Source organism: Lepisma saccharinum, chromosome 5, assembly GCF_977018435.1.
Source record: "Lepisma saccharinum chromosome 5, izLepSacc3.1, whole genome shotgun sequence".
In the NCBI taxonomy this organism is placed as follows: domain Eukaryota; kingdom Metazoa; phylum Arthropoda; class Insecta; order Zygentoma; family Lepismatidae; genus Lepisma; species Lepisma saccharinum.
Window position 1 is genome coordinate 51,690,494 of NC_139233.1, and position 13,495 is coordinate 51,703,988.

General features: G+C 40.2%; 1 protein-coding gene across 1 annotated transcript in view; it reads left to right on the forward strand.

Annotated features, from left to right (window-relative positions):
- LOC145988029 (BTB/POZ domain-containing protein 7-like) overlaps positions 1-13,495 on the forward strand; it is a 38,661-nt gene that overhangs the window by 11,608 nt on the left and 13,558 nt on the right. Inside the window, exon 3 of the mRNA XM_083122867.1 lies at positions 9,086-10,346. Coding sequence (XP_082978993.1) covers positions 9,086-10,346 — 1,261 coding nt within the window. The remainder of the gene's footprint in view (positions 1-9,085; positions 10,347-13,495) is intronic.

Sequence of the window (13,495 nt, forward strand, 5' to 3'; positions counted from 1 at the left end):
AATTTTTCTAACTTATGTAAGCATAAACAGGACTTCGGTGTAGCTGCTGAGTGGCATTTTTTTGCCACAAGCCATGGCAAGGGTCCTTGTGATGGGATTGGTGTGACGGTAAAAAGACTTGTGGCAAAGGCAAGTCTGCAGCGACCAACTGAGGGCCATATTCTTACACCAAAGGACATGTATGAGTTTTGTGTGGAAAATATTAAAGGATAAACTTCATCATGGTGGCTGAAAGTGACAAAAAATGAGCAAGGGTTTCTGAATGACCGCTTTAATGAAGCTCATAGATTTGAAGGAACAAGAGATCACCACTGCTACATACCCAAGGACTCTTCAACTCTTCTCATCAGTAGAATATCTGCATCATTTCAAATTAATCATGTAGAGTTCAGAATTGATGACTCACCACGAATATTTCATTTTTATGAAATAATTGAAAATGACAATGTCGTTTGCATTTAGAATAACAGGTGGTATGTAGGTAAAGTAATTGAAATGTCAAAAGAAAACAATGATGTTAAAGTGATGTTCTTCAATCCTGGTGGACCATCAACGAGCTTTACTTTACAAAGAAATGACGTTGCTTGGGTGAAGTTGAACAATATAATTGATGTTCTGACACCATGTGACTTCACCACTGTTACTGGGAGAACATACAACATTTTACTCAACAGAAAAACACAGAACTGTCACAAAAGTTACAAGCACATAAGAAGAAATAGTCCGTTGATCAATCATCTCCGTGCCAATCAGTGTTTTCGGGTCCACGCACCAGTCAGATATTTTTTCTTTTTTTCATGGCTCCATGGATTGAGACACAGGCAAGATCCCCTGTAACTTTGATGTCCATGTGTAGATAGTGTATATACAGGGTGTTTCTAAAGGTCGTTTACAACGCTTGGGAGGTGATTCCTCACACGAAAACAAGCAAAAAGTCTAAGTTCCATTTTTACGACTGAGGCTTCGTTTCCGAGATAGGAGCCTCGCAAAAGGTGACAAAGTGAACGTCAAACCTAACTGGGACGAATACTATCACAGATAGAGAGGCGGTTCCAAGGGAATCATAAAGGAATCGTATGTGCTCAGTCCGGAAGTCACTATGAAAAGTTCACTGCACGCATGCGCAATGGAGTCCTCAAAGGAATTGGGGATTTCCAGCAACAACAATGCATGGAAAAGGTATGTAACGCAGCAAGAAGGACCGTGACAATGAGAAATGCGTTCAAGACAACACATCCCGACCTCAAACATCAAAACATGACCACCGAACACAAAATCCGAAAAGTTGAGCACGGTTGCATACCCCAGTTACACGCGAGGAATGAACGAATCATGTCATGTGGCATACGAGAGACAGGAGGAGGGAAAGAAAAACACAATATCAGATGATTGCGACAACGTGTATTTTTACACGCGACAACTACGTAATATCCCCCCCCCCCACACACACACAACAAACAACAAATGCTACAATATCTTACGCACAGACAGTCCGTGTCACTGTACACCAACTGAAGATGTCACTTTCACCACACAAAGGGGGTGGGGAGCAATACCAAAAGTGTTCGCACGCGATCATTGTGACGTAAAAGAGACCAGTTTTGGAAGCGCTGCACAGGCAAGTCTGGCTCTCGTAGTCTACGTTTGACCTTCATGACTGCTGTTCCCGCGAGAGGAGCTCGAAGGGTTGGTTCTCTCCGGCAGTCGTCCCAATCGTGTTGCAGGTGCTGGGATATGATCAGCAGTTCGCTCTAGGTTGTCATACGCATTGAAGAGTACTAGTATGTTGCATTGAAAGAAGTTGACGTGGTGGAGTGGGCAAGTCAAGTATCGCAACAATTGGTCTTTGGTGTTCGTACGGTGATACGGCCAATTTGTGCAGTGTGCCAGTGTTAAACAAAAACAATACTTTGCAGTTCCAGCTCCCTATTACACAGATGGCTGCGTATACGACCCAGCAGCTAGCAGACATGCATCTCATGTATGGGGAGGCACGTGGTAATAGCCGTGAGGCAAGGCGTCTTTATGGAGAACGCTTTCCACATAGACGTTTACCGTCTCACACCTTCTTTCAGGTAGTGGACAGTCGACTGCGTGAAACAGGGTCAGTGTTACCACCGCGACAAGAAGTTGGAAGACCCCGAAGTGTACGCACACATCAGTTTGCAGAAGATGTGTTAACAGCGGTCGCAGAACATCCTGGCACCAGTACGCGAGTGCTCGCTCGGGCACGAAACACGTCTCATGTGAATGTTTGGCGAGTGTTGTCAGATGAAGGAATGCACCCTTTTAAACTGCAGAAAGTACAAGAACTGTTACCTCGTGACTTTCGCCCTCGTATGGAGTTTTGCCAATGGTTGTTGCATCAGCTGGACACAAACCCTCACTTCGGGGCAAACGTATTGTGGACAGATGAAGCCATTTTCACCAGGATGGATGTCTTCAATAGTAGAAACAGTCATGTATGGGACTTTGACAACCCACATGCACTTTTTGTGGCCCATCACCAGCACAGGTTTTCAGTGAATGTGTGGTGCGGGATAGTACATGATCATTTAATTGGACCATACATTCTCCCTGTTCGCCTGAATGGTCGCACGTATCATGCATTTCTTAGTGAGGTTCTGCCTGAACTGTTGGAGACCGTACCTTTGGCACTGCGGCAAGAAATGTGGTACCAACACGATGGTGCACCAGCTCATTTCGATCGTAATGTACGACATTTCCTGCATGACGTGTTTCGCAATAGGTTCATTGGTAGGGATGAGCCTGTGCCTTGGCCACCGAGGTCGCCAGATCTCAACCCTCTCGATTTTTTCTTCTGGGGAGAAATGAAAACCCTCGTATACGACACACCTGTCACATCAGCTGAGGACCTCGTTGCTCGCATCAACGTCGCCGCCGCGACGGTAGCAGATACACCTGGCTTGTTTGCTCGTACTCGACAATCCTTGATTCGTCGCTGTCATCTCTGCGTAGAAGTAAACGGCAGACATTTTGAAAACCGTCTGTGATTATTGCCCTCGGCAAATACCAGTGAGAACACTTTTGGTATTGCTCCCCACCCCCTTTGTGTGGTGAAAGTGACATCTTCAGTTGGTGTACAGTGACACGGACTGTCTGTGCGTAAGATATTGTAGCATTTGTTGTTTGTTGTGTGTGTGTGTGTGGGGGGGATATTACGTAGTTGTCGCGTGTAAAAATACACGTTGTCGCAATCATCTGATATTGTGTTTTTCTTTCCCTCCTCCTGTCTCTCGTATGCCACATGACATGATTCGTTCATTCCTCGCGTGTAACTGGGGTATGCAACCGTGCTCAACTTTTCGGATTTTGTGTTCGGTGGTCATGTTTTGATGTTTGAGGTCGGGATGTGTTGTCTTGAACGCATTTCTCATTGTCACGGTCCTTCTTGCTGCGTTACATACCTTTTCCATGCATTGTTGTTGCTGGAAATCTCCAATTCCTTTGAGGACTCCATTGCGCATGCGTGCAGTGAACTTTTCATAGTGACTTCCGGACTGAGCACATACGATTCCTTTATGATTCCCTTGGAACCGCCTCTCTATCTGTGATAGTATTCGTCCCAGTTAGGTTTGACGTTCACTTTGTCACCTTTTGCGAGGCTCCTATCTCGGAAACGAAGCCTCAGTCGTAAAAATGGAACTTAGACTTTTTGCTTGTTTTCGTGTGAGGAATCACCTCCCAAGCGTTGTAAACGACCTTTAGAAACACCCTGTATATATTGATGTAATGTTGTATTATGTGTAGTGATATATGGAATTGTAAATGTCATTGTGATATAATATATTGAATTGCAAACTGTGTATATCATAGTGGTATATGTAACTGGGATACAAAAAATAGAGGAAGAACTTGAATACGTATATTCTCAAGCGTTTAAATGCTTGTCATATTTTACAGGTAGCTTATGTTATATTTCGCAGACAATTGTTGTATATATTATGTTATATTTCGCATACAATTGTTATGTACCAGAGTGGATGTATTGAGTAAGGTTTGATAGTATTGCATATTCATAAACCTTTAAGAAACATGTGCATGCAACTTGTATATACTTACTGACATAATAGTACTCTTGTTTGTTTACTAACATTTGTCTTCTCAATCCAAAAAGTGATTTTGATTTGATTTGATTTTTATTAACAAAAGCACACTAAGTATATATTGAAACATATCAACTAGTAACTAACTAGTTTATCTATTTTAATTTCTTTTTACCCTTATAAAATAACTAGATTATAAGATAATGGAAATCAGGTCACTTTAAGCCTATTTATTTTTACGTTTTCACGATGTCATTTTTAGAGATATTTGACAGCCTGTAACATGAACATCGGTGTGAACCCCAAAATGAAATTCACAGGTTTTACTAAGTACTAGTAGGAGTATCCATGGCCAAAATTTCTAATTTTTGGCAGGTCCCCCTTTAGAGATATTTGACCTTGAAATTCACAAATTTTGGAAATTTTCGGATTTCGGAACTAAAAATCGGACAGAAGGGCTTACAACCCCGGATTTGTTTCACCATGGCTGAAAAGCCTTCCACTCATAGTTCTTGCAAAAATAATTCCATCCTGTGGTTTCAAGCCCTTTTGATTTTACAGACCTTTAAAATTGGCAAAATTTCCCGTTACAATGGTTATATTGAAACCCATTAAAGTCCCAGTTACTTAATTCTTACCTTACATATATATACATTTTCTGAAAGGCCAGAATCTCTAGTTTCAGGCAGTGAAAACTAAAACATTCTATCTGTAATAGAAATCACACAGCAACCTTTTTTCAAAACCCTTGTAAACACTCATTTTTGCTTCCCGCAGTGATGAAAAATGAGCAGAAATCCAAGATGGCGGAAGATTTTTCAAAAAAAAAAAAAATCTTTTTGAGCAGGTCACTAGCAAGACCACCTATGGTGAAAATATAAAAAAATAACAAAATGGTCAAGCAACCACCTCTGGGTGATTTGACATGGAACGACTCTACATGTAAGACATGTACTACATACAGGTTCCCTGTTGGAAGTCCAGAATATCAAATTCATGCCATTTCTGGACTAGGGATGAAAGTAAATTTTTACTTAGTATATCTCCTATGTGTGCCAAATCTTAATGTAGGGAAGGAAAGATGTCCATGTATGTTCAGTCACTGACATTCCTGGGTTGTAACATTTCCATTGAAAGTCTATGGAATCGTTACAACCGAGAACTGTCCGTGAACTGTACCATGCATCTGTTTCAACTGGAGGTTGGTTTTCCTTCGTCTCTTATAGAATCTGGAACAAATCAAGTCTTTTTTTGAACTGTTTGTTTCTTACATTATCCATTGAAAGAAGTTGATTCCAGGCTTATTTTGAAGACACGTGTGATTCAAAGTGTGTGGAGTATGTAAAGGGTTATGCATTTTGTTACAGTTGTTTCAAAACACTTTTCTGACTCTTGATTATTGCCTAATACTGATTAATTCCCTGCATTCTGTGCTCAGTTAATCAAAATGCAGTGAAAATAAGCACTACTTCCTTTGGAATAGAACTGACCATTACAAAAGAAACTGTTGTACCTGTATGGTTGTTTCTTGTGCTTAAGAGTAGATGCCATACACTTTCTGTAGCTGACGTGTTCTACCGCCACTAGTATTCAGGGTCTTCAATAACAGGTGAAATGTGGTTCGACTTTTAGTACGTGGTCTGTTCAAAAAAAGACCAGACTTTTGCAATACAAACACTATTACTGCAATTAACATTACACATGCTTGTCCCCTTTGAAGTTATTCCCCATGCTTGCAATGCAGTGCTCCCATCGTTTCTGCCACTGTTCGGATGCCTCCTGGAATGCATTTTAGGGAATAGCTCTCATCTGTGTTGTCACCTTCTGCTGAATTTCATCTACACTTTCAAAACGATGTCCTTTCAAGGTTTTTTATTTAACTGGGGAAACAGAAAAGTCCAGTTGGCCAATTCTGGAGAGTAAGGTGGGTGAGGCACAACAGTTATCCCATGACCAGTCAAAAACTGGTCGACAAGCAGTGATGTGTAACTTGGCATGTTGTCATGGTGCAATACCCAACTTTTTGTTTTTCCACAGCTCAGACCTTTTTCTGCACACAGCTTCCCTCAAACTCCTTAAAACTTCAATGTTGATCACCTTGCCCATGGCCCGACCACGAGGAACAAATTCATGATGCACTACGCCTTGCCAGTAAAGAAAAATAATAAATTCACCTTCATGTTTGATAGACTCATGTGCACTTTCTTCAGTTGAGGCAAATCTTTCCCAACCCACTACGATGATTGCACCTTGGTTTCCACGTTGTAGCCATATACCCAAGTTTCATTTCCTGTTATGATGTTTTTCACGAAGTTTTCGTCTGCATTGGCACGATCAAGCACTTCTTGACTGATGTGAACAGGGTTCTCCTTCGGCTCGTTGGTCAACAAACGCAGTACATTTCAAGGTTTTCAGTCAAAATTGCGTGACATGATCAGATTTTGATGTTGACTTCCTCAGTAACATATCTGACAGTCTAACGACGATGTGCACGAACAATGGACCGAACAGTACTGATGTGCTCATCGTTCGTTGATGTCGAAGGTCGTCCCAATTTTGAATCTTCCTCGATCGATATTTTGCCCTCTTGAAAACACCAAAAAAACTAATGACACTGCGATCGGCTCATACAGTCCTTGCCATGTTTCACTAAAGGATTTCCCCAGTTTAAAGCAAAATTTCAAAGAAACGTGCTGCTCAGCTAGGTGTTCCATTTTCAGTGTGAAGCAAACGCAACGAGAGGTTACTGCATGTGTTTACTTCGATGACTAACCGGCTACTGCTGACCGTAGTGTGGTGCGGTAGGCGACAGTTTGTTTCTAGAGCATGCCACCTGCTGGGACTTGCTGTGAACAGTGGTTCACATGCTATGACAAAAGTCAGTTTTTTTTAATAGACCACATATGCTCTTTCCTTCCATGAGGTTGTTGATCATTTTGTCATTAAAAAATACTCTGCTTGTTTTCCTCGTTATTGCCTCCAGCATCAATAATAAAATATAAAATAAGTAAGTAATAAAAAAGGAGAGATTAGAACAGAATATTTGCTACTTTACTAGCATCAATTGATACCATTATTTCTATGAAATGTGTGTAACTGGGTGAGCCACACTACTCCATTGGCATGTGGTGCTGTAATAATGTTTTCTTGTATAAGAACCTGCCGAACTTGCAGGAACAGTTGCAAGTGACTGGTCTGTACACTTGAGTTTCTAATTTTGATATCCAGTGGAAAAAATTGATGTTATCAAATTCTGCAAAATAGTCAATGACAGTGTTGATGGCATCCTCATTTGACAAACTTTTCTTCCCACCAACCCAAATTTTAAGTTCAGGCATTTGGTTTACCAGCTAAATGAAGAAAGATATCTATGGAATAGGATGGATGAGGAATCAACTTGAGGCCCAGTACATGCAATTTTGCTGTTGTGATGATTGATTTGCAGGATTGGATGTTGCTCTAATGAGAGAGCATCTTTTTGTGTGCCAGTAGTGGCAGTTAGTAGAGTGCTCAATTCCAGATGACTGTCAAACTTTACCTATGAGTTGCAGCTGGCTGCAATGAAGAATAATGCTTACCAACAGTGGTGCCACTTAATGAATTGTGGCACCCATCTCATGGAATGTACCAAACTTTTCAAACAGTACTTGTGTAGTGGTTAAATTTATTTTTGCTAAATAATTCGGTTCACCACAATTCATCTTTCTGAAGATCTAATACCAAGCCTTGCTCTTGAGAAAGAGAACATTTTAAGATGTTTTAGACTCTTTAGATACTATTCTTATTAATAATATTTTTTGTATGATGGCTATGGCAACGGACAATCTTCAAGGACACTCCATTTCACAACATTTACTACCTCTGTGGCTGAGAATGTTGAGTGTGACTCACAGACTCAGCACAGAAGTTTACTGGTTCAAATCCTAGCTTCGGATGAGTGTGTCTTGATCTTTATCATGATGTGCTGGGGACACTAAAAGGTCTGCTCCCTACCCTCCTAGCAAAGAAGAAAGAGCAGGCTCCCCTAGAAAATCTACCTGTCCCCTCTACCTCTCCTCATTTTTGTCCAGGTCCATATGCTATAATAAAACAAGTAAATATAGAGAGGAGCAAAACGTATGATACAAAAATAATAATGACAAGAAAAAGTACTTACCTAGAAGTAAGATTTTTTTTATTCTACCAATGTGTACCCTGTGGAATTAATGTTAATGCCATTATATCATAACCTGTGGCTCGACAGCCCTTGAAGGGCCTAGGCTGATATCCCGACTGCCAGTCTCCCTCCCACAATCCTACTTAGAGGTGTGGAGATCTTCAAAAAGTATTGGGGTGGCGTGGGGTCAGCACATTGAACCTACAGCTGTTATAGGAGATTTCTGAGACCGAGTTACACTACTCACTCGTAGCATTCCAATTTCCTCACAATGGTGGGTTGCCACCGGTCCTATACACAGGTCGAGAACCCAGAGACTGAACCTAGGCAGAGTCGAACCCATGCTGCCCCGCAGTCGGAACACAAAGTATAGCACCTTAGATCGCCTGGCCACAGCTTGTTTATTTTTTACAAATTATGTTTGGTAAATGCCAGGCTGAATATTGAGGGTATTACTTCTTTTTTTGTGTGTAGTCGAACAAAATATGCTAAAACCAGGTGAATATGGCTCGTGCGGCAAAATATTGTCTTCTTCCTCTTTCGGAAATTGCAGGAAGGACTATGCTGCTAGTGTTTCCGTAATAAGCTATGGGCAATAAAATCAATGGAGACATGGTTTCAGATCCAGGATGACTCTTTTTACAAAGAGTTTTACATTTGTTGGCACAGGCGGGAGAAGATAGAGTTTGACTGACATGATGTGTACAATACATGAACCTTATATATTTTTTGCTTCATACTGGGGGAAAACTTTGTGGACACACTCTGTACATAGTTACATAATTAATATATTGAGATAGCTGTAGTGGGGGAGATATATAGCTCATATTGTATGGAAGTAACTTTTATTTGTTTATTTCAGTGAAAGGAAGAAGAAAGTAACTGGGTTTGCTACGCTGCGGAAGAAACTGATAAGACGGCGTCGTTCATCCAAGGCATATGACCATGCCAGAGTGCTTCGTGAGTTTGTCAGTGATTGGAGTCCATTTCAACTGGGTGCTCTCGTCGAAGAATATGAAGCATTGGCTGCTTTGAAAGACCTAGTTGTTCAGGCAGAATTGGCCCGGCCTCCAGCAAGCACATACAAGCAAGACCTTTCAGATCTCTATGATTTCAAGTATTCTACAGATGTTGATTTAGTTTTCCAAGGTGCGTGTTTTCCCGTTCATAGGGCAATTTTGAGTGCTCGCTGCCCCTATTTTCGAGACGTGCTTTCCAAGTGTCCTGGATTTGGAGCTCAAATCTGTTTAGATCTTCGAACTCCTGGTGTCGATGTTCAACTATTTTCAGCCCTCTTGAGGTATTTATATACTGGTGATATATGTTCGCATGAAGCTGCATTTAGTAATTTAGATCTGTTAGTTCAACTCGGTGATGAATTTGGTACGCCAAATCCTTTGGAACATGATCTTCGGTACTTACTGGAAACTGGAGACTATGCTGATGCTGTGCTTATATTTACGTCGGATCACGAATATCAGCGAGTTTCTGGTTGTACCGGTGCACCAGGGTGTTCTTCTAGAGACGGAAGTAATTCCGAGTATGGTTTCCATCCGAAACTCGAACTTCCGTGCCACAAGGCAATTTTAAGTGCACGATCTCCTTTCTTTCGTAATTTAATACAACGTCGGACACGCTCAGGTGAGGAGTACACGGAACGTGCATTTCACATACCTGCTAAAATCGTACTTGACGAGTCAGTGATCCCTAAACGCTATGCAAGAGTTTTACTCCATGCTATATACCTGGACACGGTGGACTTGAACCTTATACTCAGGGGAAGTGGAAGTGCCGGGAGTCTCGGTGAGGTGCAGGCGTTGACACACACTGGACGTGCTCGGCCAACTCCGATTGAAGAGGCGATGGAGTTGTTCCAAATAGGCCGCTTCCTGGAGTTGGATATTCTGGCTCAAGGCTGTGAGGATCTCATCTTAGAGTGGTTGTCCTTGGAAAGCCTACCTACTGTGCTCCGGTGGGGACACCAGCCTCATGGTTCTGCGTGGGTCCATCGTCAAGCATTACATTACTTGAGAGAGGAATTCCAGGCTGTTGCCCAGTCATTGGTGCTGCATTTGTTAGACAAGGAACATTTGGTCGAGGCCTTGCAGAGTGATTTTCTTCAGGTATTTGAAACATTTGTCTTTATAATCTTATTAGTATCTGTGACAATTTTTTTCTGTTATTAGTAGGGCTTTGATTTCTGTGACCTAAAAATGTAAAAAAAGAACTAAAAAATGTTGTCATTAGCGGTATTCTTCACTGCATTTAGCTGACGTGCGTTGTTCTAACTGTGAAGGTAAGCTCAAGATAACACCCACGTTGGAATTCTGTTCAAACGAATAAGGTTTGCTTATTATAATTTTCTTTTAGTATATATTTTTTTAATAGAGCCATAGTAGTCTGGTGGGTATGGCATTTTGAATGCTACATGGGAGACCTGATTTTGATTCTCAGCGAGGGAATTTTTCTAACAGTGTCCCTGCATAACACAGCTCCGTGGTTCATCCAGCATCTACTAAATAGGTACCTTGAGGCAACTCTGAGGTATAACAGCAGTCAAAGTGTGGTACTGATCACACCATCTCTACAATGGCAGATATCATGAAGGTGTGGGCCATATCTCAGCACCACTTTTATATGTGCATCATGGCAAAGGGTTGGGGGCATCTTTCACTTGTACCCATAGGCGTGCACAGATCCTCTGATTGGAGTGGGGGGTAGGGGCAAAAGCCTTGATGAAAGTTCAGTCTGGAAAGAAAAATCTCATTTTATCTCACTCTTAGTTTTATACCATTGATGGGTATATATGTGTGTGTGTATATATATAAAACATATTATTTAAATACATTACATAATCAATTCATTCGCCCCATAACAAACCAAATGATATAAGGCCCCTTTTCCTCCAAACCAAACTGTTATAGTAGCAACTGTCTGAAGTACTTAGTTGTTCTTACTTGTTCCTCTGGTAATCTACAATGCATTACAAAAAAGAAAGATTGCGAGCAAGAAAATTTTTTGATCCAAATTTATATAAATTGAAAACAGTATTGATTTAATAGCACACAAATAATTCCATGGGATGCCATGGCATTCTCTTTTACAATTTTTCTCATTCAGATCGTTCGACTTAGAGGGATAACTCTCACAACCCCCTAGTTACTACTGCTCTGAACTTGACAAGACTGTAAGGAAAGCAGATGATATGAGCAAAGCGAGCAAGAAAAAATTATGAAATTAATTTTTATTTGTATGAAATTTAAAGTCGAGTAGGCAATTGCCCCTCTCTGTCCCCTTGCAGGTAATCCTGGCTGTCTGGAAGAAATAATGCAAGAAAGACGTGAAAACTAATTCCATCTTCAGTATCCTTTTGTCCTGTTACTCTTAGATTCTGATAGTCTTACATGCTTTTACTTCAATGTTTGCCTCCCTAGAATTGATTTCTTCCAAGGTTGGGAAAAGGCAAAGCCCCCCCCCCTGCCCCCTTGTGGTTGCACAACTGAACCAACCCTCTTCCCCCATAGTTGCTTCGAACTTTCATCAACTTGAAAATACTTCATTTTCTTTAAGAGTATAATTTTAATAATAGCAATAAGATTCCTCTACACTAAATTTCTAAGGGAAAGTATAATAATATAGGGGCATGGAACGTCTGGAAGGGGGGCAAAAATGGCCACCGCTCCCCCTTTGAAAACTAATGTCAACCTAAAAATATATATTTTACACATATAATTTGATTTCAGTCATAGTAATTTACATGAATTATTATGCGATAATTTCAAATTGAAGTGTTGTTTTTTGAAGGGGCAACACTATTATCGAGGTAATATGCCCTGGAAAAATACCTTGCTTGTCCCTTCATGGAGAAAATCTGCGAACGTCATGTCTATGCTTTTACCCAACCTTCCCCAATAGCTTGTACTACAAATAAGTCATTGTTGAACATGTGCAGGTAACACGAACTGGTGGCAGAGAGCGAGGGTGGAAAATATTTATGTGGACAACAATACTTAAGCATAACAATCTTTAAACAATCGAACATTGAGAAATAAGCATTATCATTTGCAGGCTCAAACAAAATGGTTCAAGTTACATTGAAATTAAGTACATCAATGTGTTTCTTGTGAAATACTAGCCGATTTTGATGTCGCATGACCACCTTAAGAAAATGAAATTGACTGCAAGATGGCAGCATGGCATAGACAGTTTTCTCCCCCTCGCCCATATCATGTGGTGGGACATTGGATTGGTGGTGGTGTTTTTTTTGTTATGTTGGTTGTTTAGCAGTTTTGGCCCATCTTGTATTTATTCCTGCAATTAACATTAATCCAGCATAAAGAATGGCAAATGTATTCGGCTGTTTTAATGTTACTGTTGATTTTTATAGCTGTGTGACGTGCTGCTCGATCTTTGGCCTTTGTCTTCTTTTGAAAAGTGGTTATGATATTCCACATTCTGAAAAAAAAATACTCTGTTTGCAAGTACTAGAGAATTTGAAAAAATCTTTTTTGATGTTGTCATGATATCTGTAATAGAAATGGACGTACTATATTTGCAAGATCTGTAAATTTAGAAGAGAAATTTTAGATCTTCACATTTACTAGTTTATGACATGTCAACAAATGACTTTCAGATTTATTGTTGTGGCCAGTCCACTAAAATTTTTAATTCTGACATTTAGAGAGATTCTGATAGTTGACATGGATGGACAGACATGATTAGTACACTACAATTCATTATTTTTATTGGAACGTGAGTGATCACCATTGTTAATATTTAGTTGGGTGCAAGACTGCAAATGATTCTAGTGTAATTGAGGATTATTATTTACATCGTTCTTGAAAATATCTATGAGTTACAGATTGCCAATCCCTACTCCAGAAGGATTTGCAGATATACCGTATGTGAATGTTGCATAAATAATACACTAAAAACACATTACCCATGTTACTTATTTAACTTGACATGCAGACACTCGTTAAACAATGAAGGTAGAGGGCCTTTAAAATTATAGTGAAACCTCGATTTTACGTTTCTCAGGGGACCAAGCGGAAAAAATGCAGGAAAATGTAAAATCGATAAAATTTTATATTTTTTTATGTTGGGACCATCAAGATTTCATGTAAAATCTGGGAACGTAAAGTCAGGGTTCCACTGTAATCAGTTGAGTTTAAGTTAAAGAAGCAACACAGATATATTGTTTTTAGTGTAAACATATATAGTTTATCACAGTGGAATATTGCTGTGCACATTACGCAATTCTGAAATAAAT